Here is an 18384-nt window from a genome sequence, read left to right on the forward strand (position 1 = left end):
GTTTGCAGCAGGCTTTGCTTAATACACTCAACAAAAAAATAAAACATTGGATTGACTTAATTTTATTTCCCCAACAGGTTCCACAAAATTGTATTATATCTGTTATAAGTGAATATGATCAATTAATTTATCTCATTCTATTAATCCATTCTACTCTTCTATTGAACTTGCGCAATTAATTTATATAACAAATTATTTTTATTTACTTCCTACATGATTTACAATAAATCAGTCTATATGTTTTCTGTTAAATGTGCTCTATATACTGATTTTTTTTATATAGTTTTACAACAGTTAATAGTTTTTTCACTTCTGGAGACACAGCTAAAGTCATCTTCAACTGAAGTTGCTAAACAAGAATTTACTTGACTCAAAATGTACTTTGCTGTTTTAGTTTTATATATCTGAAGATCTTTGCCAGAGCATAAATTGGGTTATTGAAATTGGCTAATGTTGTTTTGCAGTTCCAGTTTTTTAGTCTTTATTCTTCAGCTCAAATTTCCTAATTAAAACAACAGGTGCTTACAAATCACAAGAGTGAAAAATTACATACTTCATCACTCATGAAACGGGAGAGTTTGTGTAATCAATAAACATGCAAAAAGAAAGTCAGTCTGAGAAACATCTGTTGTTATTGCATTACTCATATATCTCTGATAATGAGTTGAACCTGCGGCACTCATTATGTGTCTTATGAGCTCCACCTGTTCAATTCTTACAAACTGACTGAGATTTTAAATTGAATCTGCCAAAATGCTCATCTCATACGAGACTGATGTGACTCTAAATTTGATATCAATCCAGTGCTGAGAAATGATTCCTCTTACATGCTGTCAGCTCAGTATGATTGTTTCCTTCCAGAGGACATTCCCTGTCCAAAAGGTGGTCAGATCCACCTGTCCAGCCTGCAATGCTATTGGCTGTCTGAGATGACATCCTCATGGTCTGAAGCACAGGGTTCATGCCGACAGACTCAGGGAGGAGACCTGGCAGCGGCTGACAGCCTGGAGCTGCAAAACTTCCTTCACAACTCCTTTTCAGTGTGAGTCTATCAAACAATGGTCTTTAAATTGTCTCCTTTGATATATCTGTATATCTTTATCAACTTATATGCAATTATCCCTTTCCATCCTGTCCCTTTGTTTCTCTTCCTGTTTAGCAAAAGCACTGTGTGGGTATGGCTGAAGGGATCAGGAGGAGGGCTTGGCCAGGTTGGGGGTGTGGAGCCAGTGAGTCCTGCACTGTGGGACAGAGGCATTGAGAGTCAGGGGGTGTGTACTCAGATGGCGCTGGGGACACTGGGACAGTGGAGGAAGGCCCGATGTGCTGGACGATACCGCTTCCTCTGTGAAAAAGAAGTAACTGGTAAAATTTAAGTTTCACTAGAGAACGCCGAGGGCAAACATTGATATAAATCACCCATCAGTGATTTTGTAAGATGTTGAAAATAATAGTTTCCAGAACTTCCCATATACTGTAGCTCGATGGGTAGAGGATGACACTAACACTATAATATTGCTCTGTTTTATCCTCATCTATGGCTGCACATATTTGTAATGTCTCTTCATCGTACCATGGTGTGATGTTGGTTAATCCCTCTTTGTGCAGAGTCTTTACCATCTATGGACAGCTACCTGACAGGACTGGTTGTCATGACTGGTGTCTTTGTTCGGGCTCAGCTAAATCCCCTTCCCACTGTCCCAGACATCGGACAACTCACAGTGGAGGTGAGAAAAGTCTTGGTAAAAAAATTAACTCCTGATTTAAGGGGTAAAGACCCCTCTAGGGGTTGCAAGATTAATCTGAAAGGTCACAAGATGATTAACAAGTAAAGAAGTAGAAAAAACATTGTGGATATACAAAATAATGCTTATTTCTTTCTAACTTTTCCTAAAATCTTTTCTTTTTGGGAACCAGTGGTCTAAAAAATTGTTAAATAATAATAGCACTGATTTAATTTATTTAATATTGAATATATTTAATATATATTAATATATTCAATACTGAATGAATTCCCGTTTGAGTCCTTGAATTTCAGAGTTTGTATTGCTGTTTTTTTTTTTGTGGAAATAGTTTTCTAAAGGGTGTAATCCATAAATGACTTTATGATTATTTTGGAGGCTTGTGGTGCTGTTGAATTGTGTTCCTTTATACTGACAAATGTGTCCCATTATATCAAGTGTAGAAAAACACCAGCACAATTCAACAGCACTTAAACTACAGCATTTAAAATAACCGTTAGGTTGAAGCAAAACCAAGTTAGGGTACATTCTGTCCATTTTCATGTATTCGTATTGATATGCTCCTGTCATTTACCATGATAATTGTCATATTATTATATCTTTACATGATGTTCCTTTGATGCCCACAGTTGCAGCTGTTCCCAGGGATATGGTTTAGTCATGCAGGTCAGCTAGCATCAGTGGAGCTGGTGGTCCAGCCCAGCCCGCTGTCCTCTGTGGCCCGTGTCCAGATCCTTCGACCCTACTGCAACCCCAACCACCACCTGGTACCTCCAGGTACAGAACAAGTTAGTATGAATGTTTTCCGAAATCTACTGTTTGTTACATACTGTAGGTAAAAATCTCCTCTTTACTCTTTAGGTTGCAGCTCTCTCCTTAATCCGTTCAGCTGCTGCTCAGCAGTACCACTGTGTAACACCACAGGGGGTTGCAGCATGGGCCAGTACTGGTGCCACCTGCTGGAGGTCTGTGTGCCCACCACCAATCCTTGCAGCCCATATGACTCTGCAGCAGCAGGTCGTGGCTTTGCTCTACCGCCTAGATACACCGCAATACCACCTTTCTACCACCTGGTGGTAGACCTGCCTCTGAGAATAAACCCTAACTCTGAACTGACAACTATAAGTGTAAGTTATTGGCTTATCCTGCGTCCATGATAGACTAAATGATGTTTGAATAACAGCTATATTAAAATAATTATTCATGTTTTTGCTGTAACAGTTGCTTCTTCCAGAGCGAGCCATCATGGTGTACCCTGATGATATTGTGGCTATACAACACACTCGCGACTCTGGAACCTTCCTACATTGTCTTAACAGTGATGTCTCTCTAAACTCCCCCTGGCGCCAGACTTACCTGTCCCTTAGGAAGACAGAGTGGGGAGGCTGGTGGGAGGGAGGCCTCACCTCCTTTCCCCAAGGAGGCCAGTGGGTGGATGGGGTGGTGTGTGATCTGAGGATGCTGTACATGGACGCTCTTCACAGAGGTACTGAGCATGACTTTGGCTTCACCAACACAGAGACAACCACACCTTCAGATGTTAGAGCCCTGACTACTGGTCCTGCTACAAGTTTGAGATCTAAATTTGGGCTATCCGTCATCCACCCTCCACTGGATGAAAAGAACCAGCTTCACGTCCAAATCAATGTCCAAACTCTCATCATTGTTAAGGTCCTATCTGGGGAGAAAGCCAGGAGCTCATGGTCAGCCCCGGTGCACCAGAATGGACTCCCCTTCCTTTCATCTTGCCCTGAAGAGGTGGTTCAGTCTTTGCCTGGCTGTAAGCAGCAGTCCCAAGATGTGTGGTTCTCCTCTGTGACTCTGGTGTTGCCCTCAGTGGGGGTCCAAATGCTGAACATCAGTGTGATGGATGCAGTCAGCTTTCAGAGTGTAAGTGTGAAGGTTTGTGGCTACAAGGCAGTGACAGGGCTTAGTGTTGAGCCACATGGACGCCTGAGGATGCTTGTAGACACCCCACAGGTGAGAATACAAAAATCTCACACACACATTGCACTTATTTGACCAACTATTTTTGACATTCTGTCAAAGGAATGGAGCTATGAAATACTACAATTTTGCAAAAAGGCACCCTAATTTGATTATATATTCTCACATATGGTATCATTTTGATATTTTTACATTATAGTCATTTACAGCCAAAGTGGAGAGTGGTTCATCAGTAAAATTCACATGGGTAATTGACAACTTGGAGTTGTTTGCCTATGAAGGGGAATCTTACAGTGTAGTGTTCAAGAAGCCCGCTGAGTATAAGCTCAAGGTAAGATACTTTATTTTTCTTTATGATGTTAAATTTGCTCAGGTACTTGTTTTTGATCATTTTTCATTTTGATGGGTTACTGAATTTACATTTTCATTATAATCCAGGATTACCATAAATAGTGAAAAAGGTAAAAAAAAAAAAAAAAAAAAATTTTAAATACATTTGTATACATTGTTATAGGTAACAGCATCTAACCCTGTGAGCTCTCAGAGCCAACAAATCCTCCTGACTGCTGATGAAATGACCCCACTGGCTGAGCCAGAGTTCCTGTTTGTCAGGGAGGTTGTAGCTGTGAATGCTTCACACCTCTACACCCTCAGGGTCAAAGTAGACATCTCCCTTCCAGTCACCTTCAGGTTATGTCTGTCTCTCATATATATTGTATGTTTTAGTACATTTTTCATCACTCTCAGAAATCCTCGGAGAAGCTTATTGGGCTGTCTAAATGTTTCACCTTACAACAAAGAAAACCACTTGTAAAGTGGTTGTAAACACGCTTGTAAAGTTGTGTTTTGTCTGGTTATTCTAAAGTCCCATGTGGTATTTGACATGTAGGTGGGATTTTGGGGACGGCAGTAGCAACGTAATCCACACCCAATCTGCTCCGTATCAAACCATGGAGGGGCTTTTGGAGAGAGAAGAGAAGCAAGTGTATGTCCAGGACTCAGTGAACTATACTTATTCCATGCCAGGTAAACACATACACAAACTATTAAAGCGACACTAATCAATGTTTTTATGTCAACAATGGATCAAATGAGGTATGGTTTGTAGTGACACAACATTCTGCAGATCCTCATAGCTCTACAGAGCATTTTAGCATTTAGCATTCTGGCTCATTGTTTTGGTTTTACAGCTCACAACTTTATTGTTTTGGTTCAGTCTCAAAACTCTCATCATCTCAGTCCCCAGCAGCAGCAGGGACCTGTTTTCAGTGAAAGTCTGATAAACTGACTGTATGCTATCTGTCCAGAGCCAAACTGCAGACAGACAAAGTAAGCAACTAGCTGGTGAACACAGTAGAGCATTTAGCAAATAACAAGCCAAATATTTCCCTCAGGAGCTGGTGGAGACCAAATCAGAGCTGGAAGAAGAGTGAATGCTGGACTTACATTTGTTGGGTGGCTAGAAATGTTACTCCATGTGAATTCTTATGTTTCTTTATGTTTCAGTTTTATGGCCAGGAACCCCATTTTTTTTGATTTACTCTCACTGCTCTTATCAATCTCATTTCCAACTGCAGCAAGCAGTCGTTTTCAGAAAAAAAAACAACCCTTTGATTTAACCTACTGTATGCTGCTTGCCAAACAACAGCAAACAAAGTTAGCAACTAGATAATTTTCCTTAGGAGTTCATGGAGATAAAAACAGAGCAAAAAATGAGAGTTAATACTGGACTTACATTTGTCAGGTGAATATTAACACAATTCCAATTGAATGCTAACATTGCTCTGTTATGAGGTCATCATAAGGTGATAATATATCAATATTGTGTGCAGCCTGTTTCTGCTTCCTTTAAGTGGCTGAAAATCAGTTAATGCAGGCTTAGTACAAGTTAAGATACTGCCAATTAAACTGAGCATGAAAAGAACTTTAACTAATATTTTAGGATGGCTAGTAAGTGTCTCTTTGCTGGTATTTGGGTTAGGGTTAGGGTTAGGGTTAGGGTTAGGGTTATTTGGGCAGGGATCCATGTCTCATTTAGAGTTCTTTTTGTACCTAATTTACATCTGTATGCATTTTTTAAGCCACATTATGTTATGAAAATTCTTTACTTTTGCGACATCTATTGTTAGTGTCAAAAATAGCAGTGGTCAGCATTGTTGTATCTTCTTTCTATTCAATCCATTTTTTGTTTTTGTTTAACACAGACGACTACACACTTCACGTCCAAGTCTCAAACCAATATGAAAACATTGACAAGTCCATGAAGATAGGCGTCCGCCCTCAGTTAAATCGCCTCCTTGTTTCCTCCTCCCCTCTGGTGCCTCTGGTCAATCAGACTCTTCATTTGGAAGCATCCACAGAGCCCTCCACCCACACCGTTTTCTACACATGGGACTTTGGTGACAGCTCTGAAGCTGTCCAAGCCATCCACCAGAGAGTCAGACACACTTTTGCATCAGCTGGTGTTTACAACGTCACACTGTGTGCCAACAACACTCTTACTGCGCTGACCACCTGGCTTAAGGTGGAAGTTATGGAAAAAATCTCTGGATTAGCTGTGAGCTACAGCGGACCCAGTGAACTAAACTCTGCTACAGATTTCAGAGCTAAAGTTGCAACTGGTACAAGTCTCATCTGGGATTTTGACTTTGGTGATGGGTCCCTGCAGGGAAACCTTACAGATGGTTCCATCACCCACATATATAAGTCTCCAGGGAACTATACAGTGGGTGTAACTGTCTCTAACTATGTCAGCCAAGCTCATCAGTCTATCTGTGTAGAGGTTTATAGGTTGGCTGTGAGTGGAGTTCTGCCTACGGAGTGTTTAATGAGTGGAAGTAACACACAGCTCACTGCTCTGGTGAATGGGAACATATCCATATTTGCTTTCCATTGGTTGTTTGGAGATGGATCACCTTTGACTGTAGTGACAGGACAGTCCACAACCATGCACACATTTTCCAACCAAGGAGTGTTTCATGTTAGTCTAACTGTGGTTAGCTCTGTTACATCTGTATCATACAATAGTAGTATCTGTGTTGAAAGTCCAATAACTGACATGGTAGTGAAGTCATCACAGGATGTAGTGACAGTAGGAGAAGAGGTATGTTTCAGGGCGATAGTTTCCCCTGAACAGACAACAGGTTACCAATTTAAGTGGTTCAACAGCTCCTCTAGTCATGCTACCATGACAGAAAATGTATGTTTTGTCTTTAAAGAAGAGGGTGTTGAAGAGGTATTTGTAACAGCAAGTAACAAAGTCAGCAACAAAACAGTCAAAGCTTGTATTACCATTCAAAAACCTGTGGGTAAGCTCTCTGTGGTGCATGATAGTCAAAGTGACACAGTGATGGTCAACACATTAGCATCATTTTGGGTTGCCAGTTGCACTGGCAGCAATGTGTCTGTGCTGTGGGACTTTGGAGATGGTTCTCCAGTAGAGCAGAGGCAAAACGTGTCCCATATCTTTACCTCGACAGGTCAATTCACAGTCATGGCCACAGCATTTAACGCTGTTAGCAAGGACTCTGCGACCCTCAAAGTAAATGTTTTACTTCCTGTTTCAGACCTTTCCCTACACAGCAATCAGCCGTATGCTGTGGTAGGAGAAGAAACTCTTATCACAGCAGCTAGCAGCACTATTAGCAGCACTAACTACTACTGGACAGTGGAGGGTTTAATCACAGCCAAACAGGGGACGTATCAGTTTAGATTTGCTTTCCCCAAACCAGGAGTGTATCAAGTGAGGGTTATAGCCCAGAACTTGGTGAGTAGTAAAGAGGCAGCTATTTTTATTGAAGTCTTTGAAAGAATTGAGGGTCTCCACATTGAGTATCAGAACCTGACAAACATGAAATACGTACCAACCCGAGAGGAACTCCTGTTTATTGCTTCAATCACCAAAGGCTCCAATGTCACCTATCAGTGGCTTGCCACACAGAGTAGAATAAACCCCAAAATTACTGGTGATGGAGAGCTTTTTCACCTGTTAGTTGAAACCCCTGGTGGGATTTCAGTTCAGCTAAGAGCCTCAAACAAGTTGGGTGAGACCACCAGCACTGTTTCTATTGTAGCAGTTGAACGTGTAGCAAGTGCACACATGACAACACAGTCAAACACTGTGGCAGTGGGGAAATTAGTGAACATCTCTGTATCTGTAATTACCGGGTCTGACCTGCATTACTTTTGGTATGTGGACACTGATCTTTTACCTGTCCAGACACACGTGCCCTTTCTTCTCAACACTTTTACAAGTTTGGGTCATTGTCTTGTTAAAGTTTCAGTTCAGAACACTCTCAGCCAGAGTAATGACACCCAACAGTTTATAGTCCAGGAGGAGGTAGAAGAGGTTGGCTTTAGAATCAATAGCAAGAAGCATCCATTTTATATCAACAGAAGTGCTGCTGTTTCTTTCCATGGGTTCATCCACAAGGGTAGTGATCTGCACTGGGACTGGAGAGTTAGAGGTCCCAAAAACAACCTTTTTAATACTACCAACCAGACTTTTATCTACACTTTTCCACATGAAGGTGTCTACCACGTGTCTTTGAATGTCTCCAATGGGATAAACTGGCAGATGGTTTCACACAGTGTGACTGTCCAGGATGCAATTGAAGGTCTCATGCTGAACATTAGTAAGTCTACACTCTGCACTGAGGAACATGTTACTTTTATTCCAACAATCTCTAAAGGAAGCAATGTAAGCTTTGTTTTAACATTTAAAAACAAGGACTTAATTCATCAGGACATTGTTGAGGGACAATTCACTACATCAAGCCTTCCAGCAGGGACACATCTAGTTACAGTGAAAGCTTGGAACCAAGTTGGTAGTGCTGAGGTGTCATCTAGCCTTCTGGTCATTGAGCGTATTCAAGGTTTGCGACTTGTAAACTGTTGCTCTGCTGCTCTGGAGGCTCTGAATGAAATCCGTTTCAAGGCAGAGGTTCAAAGTGGGTTTTCAGTCAACTACACCTGGATATTTCACTTGGTGGGGTCTAAGCCTACATGGCTCATGGGACAAGAAGTGATCTTTACTCCACCAGAGAGTGGATCATTGTCTGTTAGCGTGCTAGCAAACAATGGAGTCTGCTCCAAGACACTAAATGAGACTGCTACAGTTGAGTGGCCTGTTAAGAAGGTCAAGCTAGTCTGTCATTCAGAGAGAATATTCGCTGGAAATGCTGCCACGTTTTCTGCAAAAGTGAATGGAGTGACCAACCTCAGATACCTCTGGGACTTTGGAGACTCCACTGAAGCTCTGGTCACAGACTTAGACACAGTCAATCATACTTATTATACTGCTGGTAAATACACTATTATGGTCAAAGTTTCCAACAGTGTCAGCCATGTATCCAAACAGCTACACATAGAGGTGGAGGAGCTCAAGTGTTCCAGCCCTGGAGCTTCTCTACTCCAGAGCCAGTCTACTATCTTCAGGTCTAGACAGAGTTTCTTTGAAGCATCCATGGACATTAACTGCTCTGCTTACAAGACCACCTACCTATGGGAGATATTCAGAGAGCCAAATTGTACCAATGGCAATTTAGATTTCCCTGAAAACAGAGTCATTCTTAGTAATGCAACCTCACCTTTTCTCTTACTGCCAAAGCATTCTCTCAGTGTAGGACAGTATTGTGTTGTATATACGGTTTCACTCCAGGGAACTCCTCTATTTGTCCAACGAAAGACCAAAGTTACAGTGGTCCACTCCCCACTAGTAGCTGCCATCAAAGGAGGCTCACACAGAGTGTGGCCCAGCCTTAGTGACCTCATCCTGGATGGATCTGAGTCTCAGGACCCTGATGTGGACCCAGAAGTGGAGGATACGCTGCAGTATCACTGGACCTACATGGCAGCGGTACAGGCCTCTTGATAGTAAAGCAGCCTTAATGTAGTGAGTTTCTATCATTATGAGTAAAAAATGAAGACAAATTTGAAGGCAGCAATAGTGGTAGTGTTGCATTAATTCTTTCATACACAGTCACATTGCTACTTGAATATGCAGTGTTATTAACACTTGTGCGTTTGTATTTGCAGAATTCCACAAAGTCTTATTTTGAACAGCAGCCTATTGGGAGTAACAGCAGTAGACTGACTGTGCTCAGCACTCAGCTGAACCCAGGCACAATCTATGTTTTCACCCTCACTGTACACAAGGCAGGGAGGAGACCTGCTTCTGTCACACAGACAGTGAGTATTGCCTATAATCTCTGTCCATTCCCACACAAAGGCATGCTTTATCTCTTTATAACTGATTTTCACTGTATTGTTCTTGGGCAGTTCAGCTGAGAGGAGGTGTATGAAGTTATTTTAAACATCTCTCTTGGAAACTTGGAAACCAATTTAGTCAACCATGGCAGATATTTTGCTTCATAGGCATCTTTTTCAGAGGCAGAATGTGATTTACTAGCACTACAGCCCTGCACCAGCAGCACCCACTGATGTCTATCTTTTCTTTAGGTAAGTGTGTGTGCAGCTCCAGTGCTTCCTGTGAATGTGGAATGTGTGTCCTGCTCTGTCCTCTCCTCCCCTCACCGCATCAGTCATACCACCCCCATTATCCTCTCTGGACAATGTGGACAGTGTGATGACCAGGCACAGGTAACGATTCTGACCGTAGCTGTCATCTTACCCTTCCATTTCATCAATTATCCTCAATCCCAAGAAATTCTATTACCCATTATCTTGTGAAGATAATGCAAATGTTGAATGTAAAGTCAAGCATCATCTTAAAAACATGAAAGGAAAGGTTTACTTTAAGGTCGTTTTGGGAAGTCATGTTGCTGCTGGGATGAAAAAATGATGTAATATGCTCCCTCTGCAACAGTCTCTGCTGTTATTCATTGTCTCCTTAATTTTGGTGTTTACCTGCTTAGAGAACTAATTTGTTATTTGACTGTTTAATTCAATTCGATTCGATTCGATTCGATTCGATTCAATTCAAAGGGACTTTTTTGGCATAGGAAACAGATGTTTACATTGCCAATGCAAGTGTGATATAAAAACAACAAAAAAATGTACATAAACAAGATAATTGGGATTTTGCTGTTAGAAATATATATATGTATGTATGTATAAATATAAGTAAAAAAAATTTAAAAATTTTAAAACTTAAAATATAAAAATATACAAATAAGTTAGAACTATATAAACACACTTTAATGTATTTGTTCTGTATATATGAACAGAAAGTATGTCTATGTGCAGAGATCAGCACAGTACAGTGCAGGAATACACAGGAATTTACCTTTTCCAGCAGCTCACAAATCTTGCTGCTGTGTTTGCTCATAGCTGTATTTCACCCAGCAGATATGGAAGTTTTTTGGTATTAGTCATGTTTTCAAAGTCTTTTTGGGTGGTTGTAATCTGCGGGTAGTATATGTCTTTGATGTCTTGGTTTCCATCTCCTGCTGTGTGCAGTGGGTGCTCAGCCTGTCTTCTCTGGGGAGCCAGGTCTGCCTGTGGTGGCCTCTCTCCGCAGCGAGGCTGTGCTGAGTTTGTACATGGTCAAGGATTTCCTTAGTTTTGGATTGGTCACAGTAGTCAGATAATCTGCTGCTGAGTATTCTCTGTTTAGGGCCAAATAGCATTCCAGTTGCTCTGGTTTATGGTTGATTCTTTCCAATGTGTCAAATAGTTTTCTTTTTGTTTTCTTATAATTTGGTTTAGTCTAATGAGGTTTCTGTCTGGGGATTCTGCTTGTGTTTGTGAGTCCCATAACCAGCTGGCTGAGGTGACTTCTCTCTATGGTCTCTCTGTATGTGAAGGCTTTATTATGGAGTGTGTCAGGGTCCCTTTCTTTTAGGTGATCATAAAATTTAAATGCTCTCTTTTGAATTTTTATAATTAGTGGGTATTGTCCTAATTCTGCTCTGAATGAATTGTTTGGAGTTTCCCATTGGATGAGGAGAATGGATTTGCCGAATTCTCGCAACCATAAAGGGAAATAGGTTCTATAACAGAGTCCAATATTTTAAGTCAGACTTGAATTGGGATGTCCAACTTGATGTTCCTTTTGATGGCGTAAAACGCCCTTCTTGCCTTGTCTCTCAGGTCATTCACAGCTTTGTTGAAGTTACTTGTGGTACTGATATTTAAGCTGTGCTAGGTACAGTTTTTTATATGTTCTAGAGCAAAAGTATCTAGAAAGAATTTATATATGTGGTTCTGGAGGCTGGGTCTTTTTTGGAATATCACAATTTTTGTCTTGGTTAGATTAACTGTCAAGGCCCAGGTCTGGGAGAATTGAGGCAGAAGATCAAGGTGCTGTTGTAGCCCTTCTTTGGTTGGAGATGGGCACCAGATTATCTGCAAAAGTAGGGATTTGATTTCTATGTCTGCTAGGCTGATGCCAGGTGCTGCAGATTGTTCTAGTGCCCTCGACTGGTCATTGATGTATACTGTATGTTGAAGAGGGTTGGACTCAAGCTGCATCCTTGTCTCAATCTTTATTCAATCTTAGCACTGCTTAATTAGGTAGAAAATTGACCTGTTATTGTTATTTGCAAGCTAAGAAATGTACAAATATACACAGACAATAAAGTAAGACATTCAGTATTATTATATGTCATGTATGTGTATGTGCCTTCTCACAGTACAAATGGAATGCTGAGGACCAGACTGGGATGACCCTTGACCTTGATGAGGTTGCCACCTCTACAGGAAGACTTTCCTCTAACCTGGTAGTGCGTTCAGATGTCCTGCAGCCGGGGCAGAGTTATACCTTCACTCTCAATGTAACTCAGCCTGGCAGACAGCAATGGGGCAGCGCTAGCCTGACAATGATTACTAGCAATCCACCACATGGAGGCCTGTGTGGGCTGAGTCCGGAGTCAGACATACGTCCACTGGAGACAGTGGTTACCTACAACTGCTCAGGTAACACTGTGGTATTAATCTTGCTACACATTCCAACTTGCATCTTTGTCACAGTAAAATAGTGAAAAAGAAGCAATCATTCTGCAGGCATCAGTGTATAAGTGGTTAGATACAGTAACTGTAACTGTATTATCGTATTTGACTGTGTTTCACTACCATATGTTCTCTTTTGACAGGGTGGCAAGATGATGAAAACGAGGCCTCTCAGTTGTTCTATACCTTCCAGGTGGCACCATGCCAGCCCATTAGCACAATGTGCCCCATGCTCACTCTTTACAGGTGAACACTGGCTCAAATCTAAAACTTTTAGTAAACAGAGGGAGTTTGGTTGTGACCTAAATGTTAAGAACTGCATTAGGTTTGAATTTGTCTTCTGTCAATTTTTTTTTTTCTTATCAGGTTTGGTTTGTCTTCATTTCTCTTCCTAGGGGCACTCGTTCAACATTTGGCAGCCTGGTCCCAGTGGTAAGTCCTGGGCGAGAAAGAAACATGTCAGTTATCACAGTCACTTTGCTGGTAGAAGACCATCTGGGGGCAAAGGTCATTGCTCTGAACAAGTAAGTAGAATTTGAGGCAAAAGTTGTTGCCACTTTACTTATTGTAAAATCATTTTTTAGGAAAATAATTTGAGGTCATTACACATCATGCCAAATGTCTTTGTCATGTTTTAGTGATTAGTGAACACTATTTCTGATTCCTCCATTCTACAGAACTTTGACAGTTGAAAATCCTGCAAGGGACAAAGTTGCCAGTCAGTGGCTTAGAAACAAGAGCCAGACTGAGCTGTGGGCTTTAGTCCAACATGGCAACCCTCAGGAGATCATTCCTTATTCCATTGCCCTCACCAGCCAGCTCAATCAGGTAGCGAGTCAGCATCATATTCTCATATTCCAGTGCATGAAATTACGCATTTAACTGATTGTTATTGTTATGATTAACTAGTTGTTCTCCTTAATAGAATGACTCAAGATCTTGAACACAGTCGCTGTAAGAAAGTTAAGCATTCAGCATATCTATCAATGACTTTCACCCACCTGTCCACAGATGGAGTCTGGACAAAGTGTTAGAGAGCTCCGACAAAATGTCACCCAAACTCTGGCCTCGCTCCCCATTTCCTCCTTGCAGGATGTTGATCAAATCAGCTCAGCATTAGCTCAGTCCACCGTAAGTAAACACAATCCCATTTTTACCTCATCATCCCCATTAAAAATAATCTGTAATATTATATGTAATATTATCTATAAAAACTATAGCTTCAGCAGGGACAGATATCAGACACGGAGAATTTTAACCAAGTGCTACTTTACCGAGCACATTCTCATGTGTGACCCAGACACCAACAGACCAAGAAGACGAGAAAGCCAATTTCTGAATGTTCTTTATTTTCTTTAGGCTGTTCCTAGTGAGTTGGTGTGTGATGGCTGTCAGGAGAAGATTCTTGAAGCAGTGGGGAAGATGATCCATGTGATGGACGAACAGATGAGTCTTGGTGTTTTGTCAGCATTTGACATGGGAAAGAACATCCTTAATGTCATAGGTGCTTGTCAATCACCACATTCTACACCAGCTAGTCACAGGTACATGCTGACAGCGAACCAGCTTTTCAGAATAGGTGAATATTATTCTGTTCTTTGTGTTTCCAGGTAGCACTCTGGCTGCTGTGTCTGAATCAGTCAGTGAGCCCAATTCTCCCCCGGACTACTCAAGCACTCTGCAGTCAGCTTCAATAATCGCCCTGTCAGCACTGAACCATGCAAGAGCCTTAATGCGCTCTCTGATGCATTCACACGTTCATGGCGAGGCACCCCTTTCACTCTCCACCCCTTATATCAGCACAATTGGTTTCCATGGAAACCCCTCTGAACTCCTCTGCACTCAGCAATCAAACAAGTCCAACCAACAGCAGATCATCCCCTTTCTGTCATCGCCAACTGACGGATCAAAGAGTTCTAGCCCATGTCCGTTTCATATTCCCACTTCTCTTACTACTCACCTGAAGAGTCAGAGGTCTGAGATGGTGCAGGTACTGTTCGGAATGGATGGAGCACTGGAGTCCAACCCTTTGCTGACTACAGCCAAACCTCCAATCTCTACCGGTCTGGTTGCCATGGAGCTCACCACACCTCAAGGCCAGCCCATTCCCATCCAGGATCTGGACCCTGAACAGGGCATACAGGTCACCCTGCCCAACAAGTACCTTGTGGGACAAGGTGATGTGGGTGGAGATGGGAGGGTAGATGAAGGCGGGAATGGGGCATGTCTTACTGTAACACTCCCCACTGAAGGACGTTTGAACTTCACAGTAAAGGCTGTGGATGGCTTGGATGAAAATGCAGGTTTATACATCTCCTTCAACTTCAGCCTGGCACCAGGTATAATAAATATTTTTTTCTTTCTCCACACCTATCTTCGTCTATTCAAAGCCCTTATATGTAGATATGTTATATTATATTTCAAATTACTCTGATGATTTTTTTTTTTGTTTGTTGTTTTTTTTTCTTTTTCAGAGTCACAAAAGTCAGAAATATTCCGATTGTACACATGGTGCCTTTAAAGCTGCACTAACAAATATTTTTATGTTAATTATGGATCAAATGACTATAGATAATGTGAAAGGTGTTGCTCATACTGACAAACTCACAGACTATTATAAACCAACTCTGCATTTCTCCTCAGCTCTATGGAACGTTTTAGTGTCTTTGAGCTCACTGTTTTTGTTTTAGAGCCAACAACTTTACTGTTTTGGTTCAGTCACACTGTTCTCATCAACCTTGTTGTGTCTTCAACCAAGAGGCTTTCATAAACTCACTGTATACCACCAGCCCAGCATCAAACAGCAGACATATAAAGCTGCTGGTCACCAGCTGGTCTTAGTGACCAGCTGGTGGGTGAACATGGTGGAGCATGTAGCAAAGATATATCCCTCAGGAGTTAGTGGAGATCAAAACAGAGCTAAAAGGAGAGTGAATATTGGATATATGTTCTTAGTTGGCCAAAAAAATGACTTGAAATGAATACTAATGTTGCTCCATTTTTGCTAGATGTGTAAATAGGCAACTATGCTAACACATTTGCCATAACAACTTTATAAGGTGTCAATATAAAAGTTTTGAATTTTCGTGTGATTTAGAATCTTCTACATTATTTTAATAGAATATGTTTTTGTTTGTAGAAAAATGAGCCAATCACAGAGGAAATGTACTGCAACTGGTGGGGTACCAAAGTCAGAATGATTATACAGATAGGGGCTTTAAATATTTATTTCTTCTTTATAGCTTTCTCACTTCTTTTGATAAACATAATAGGAATAAAGCTTAAAAAATATTAGTGTGCTACCATATCTCAATTTAATCTTGAACAAGATAACAACCCACACCACACATTAAAGTATGAACGCATTCATTTATGAATGATTGACATTGGCTGTGACAGTTCAAAGAAGTTGTGTTATGCACATGACATTTCAGGATGTATAAAGTCATTTGTTTAGGAATGAGAGTGAGCTATATTTAAGGTTTATCATGCAGTGCCTACATAATTATTAATTAGCCTCACTGTATATCTGTGAGTTTTTGCATAAATTATGAATTAAAAAGGCTGTTTTTCAGAGTACATTATGCATCTCTAGGAGCTACTCCAGTGAGCTTGGGACATGTCAAGATAGAAGTGAACTCTGCAGTGCCAGGGACTAATGCATCCCAGGATTCCCTAGTGAGAGTGTGGGCTCTCAGTCTCTCTGCACCAGCCACCACCACAGAGGAAACCATCTTTCTGTCTCCACTGTGAGTCACAGCCGTTTTCTGTAACTCAGTGCTCTGTTTGAGTGCTCATTTTGGTGAATTAAAAAGGACTTTACTTGACTGAATATTTTTCCACAACAGTTTGAGTCAGACAGGCAAGCCTCTCTCTGTCACCCTGACCTCCTCACTGGTGGACGGCGGTCCTGTTCGCGTGTCAATCTGTGTGTTCAGCTCTCTATGCCAGTACTACAATGTGAAGGAGAGACGTTGGAGCAGTGAGGGTCTTCAGCCACTGGAGGGCAGCACACTCCATGCAGCACACTGTCTCACCAAGCATCTCACCATGTTTGGGGCCAGTTTGTTTGTTCATCCTGGGGCTGTTGTTCTGTTGCCACCGGTATGTGAGAACACAAAGCATTACACCAGCTGTTATTCAGTACACTGTGCACACTTGACTAATACCTGATCTATTCTCCAGTGCAAAGTGAGGGTCTTAAATAGTATACCAACAGGCACTTTCCCTTTTTCCTTCATCCATGTTTGTCCAGTCTGGTGGTCCCATGCGGAACATGGTGGTGGGGATTGTATGTGCTGTCCTGGTTCTGATCCACCTGCTGGTGGGGATCATTGCTCACAAACTGGACCACTTGGACAGCCTGAGACTGAGCCAAGTCCCTCTGTGTGGCCGACCGGGGTTGTACCACTATAGAGTGTTGGTCAAGACTGGCTGGAAGCGGGGAGCAGGTCAGCCAAGGACAAGTGAATAGAGATGTTGAAGTGCAATCAGAAAACAAAAATATGTCTAGGACATGAATTTATGAAACCCCTAACTCCAGCAAATGATATAAATGATTTTAATGTGGTGGTATCACCCATCAGGCACCACAGCACATGTTGGCATCGGTCTGTATGGTGTGAACAAGAGTGGCTCTCGCCATCTGCAAAGAGATGGAGCTTTTCAGCGCGGCAGCCTGGACCAGTTTCACTTAGAGACAGATAACAACCTGGGAGAAGTTTGGAAAATTCGCATTTGGCATGACAACACAGGTACATGGAAACTGCAAAATTATCTATATCTTTTCTTTTTTTTTAAACAAGTGACCTTGTCTTGATAAAATCAAAAAATGATTTCACCATCTAGACATATATTTTAATACCTTTTTTTTTTTTTTTAGAAATTAACTTTTACAACGATATCCAGTGTGAGACCAAATAACTTTAAAAATTACATTTTTAGAGTAAATTACTGCACAAGATTCCAGTAAAATAACCTGGTGTGTGTGTGATTACATGCATATGTGTGCAGATAATAATAAAAAAAATAACTTTAAATATAGCACCTTTCAAAAACAGATAAGGCAAGTAAATAAGATCCAAAACTTAAGCTATAAGCAAGACAAAAATAATTTACAACAAATACCATCAGTTAAGAAAAAGCCATAAGATAAAAGTGAGTCTTAAGAAGAGATTTAAAAGAGGAAGCTCTAGGCAGAGAGTTCCACAGCTGAGGGGCCCAAACAGCAAAGTCAAGATTTTGGAACCATTAATGGGGCCTGCAGGAGGATCTCAGGCAACGATCAGACTCAGGGGGTTAGCAGATCACAGATATAGGCAGGAGCCTGACCATTCAAGGCTTTAAGAACAAGCAGTAAAAAATTAAAATCTTAAAATCAATTATAATCCACACAGGTAACCAGTGAAAGGCAGCAAGGATTGGTGTAATGTGTTCGCTTCTCTTAGTATGCGTTAAAAGCCTGGCAGCAGCATTTTGTATCAACTGCAGTCTTTGAACTGCACCTGCTGATACCAGAAAGTGCATTGCAATAGTCAAGTCTGGAGGAGATAAAAACATGGATGACCTTTTCTAAGTCTGCCGAGGAAAGGAATGACCTGATATTGGTTAGCTGTCTCAGTTAGGCAAAGCAGGACTGCAACACTTTGGTCACCTGAGCATCAGGAGAGTCAAAAATAGAACTTAGGTTGCGGGCCTCTTTACAAACATTATTAGATGAGGCACCCAGACTAGAGGAGAGATGATTTGCCCCAGGGGTAGCATATATATATTGAATAAGAGGGGA

At 41.3% G+C, this 18384-nt stretch overlaps 1 protein-coding gene across 1 annotated transcript in view; it reads left to right on the top strand.

Annotated features, from left to right (window-relative positions):
* Positions 1-18384, top strand: part of pkd1b (polycystic kidney disease 1b) — a 31809-nt gene that overhangs the window by 574 nt on the left and 12851 nt on the right. The window contains exons 2-23 of the mRNA XM_067576733.1: positions 862-1042; positions 1160-1365; positions 1609-1727; positions 2372-2519; positions 2604-2869; positions 2964-3722; positions 3889-4020; positions 4234-4379; positions 4579-4715; positions 5894-9546; positions 10149-10289; positions 12284-12566; positions 12743-12845; positions 12995-13123; positions 13277-13427; positions 13611-13730; positions 13959-14103; positions 14210-14938; positions 16195-16348; positions 16538-16703; positions 16855-17050; positions 17186-17353. Of these exons, the coding sequence (XP_067432834.1) occupies positions 862-1042; positions 1160-1365; positions 1609-1727; positions 2372-2519; positions 2604-2869; positions 2964-3722; positions 3889-4020; positions 4234-4379; positions 4579-4715; positions 5894-9546; positions 10149-10289; positions 12284-12566; positions 12743-12845; positions 12995-13123; positions 13277-13427; positions 13611-13730; positions 13959-14103; positions 14210-14938; positions 16195-16348; positions 16538-16703; positions 16855-17050; positions 17186-17353 (8232 nt within the window). The remainder of the gene's footprint in view (positions 1-861; positions 1043-1159; positions 1366-1608; positions 1728-2371; positions 2520-2603; positions 2870-2963; positions 3723-3888; positions 4021-4233; positions 4380-4578; positions 4716-5893; positions 9547-10148; positions 10290-12283; positions 12567-12742; positions 12846-12994; positions 13124-13276; positions 13428-13610; positions 13731-13958; positions 14104-14209; positions 14939-16194; positions 16349-16537; positions 16704-16854; positions 17051-17185; positions 17354-18384) is intronic.

The sequence above is a fragment of the Thunnus thynnus genome, chromosome 20 (assembly GCF_963924715.1).
Source record: "Thunnus thynnus chromosome 20, fThuThy2.1, whole genome shotgun sequence".
NCBI lineage: Eukaryota > Metazoa > Chordata > Actinopteri > Scombriformes > Scombridae > Thunnus > Thunnus thynnus.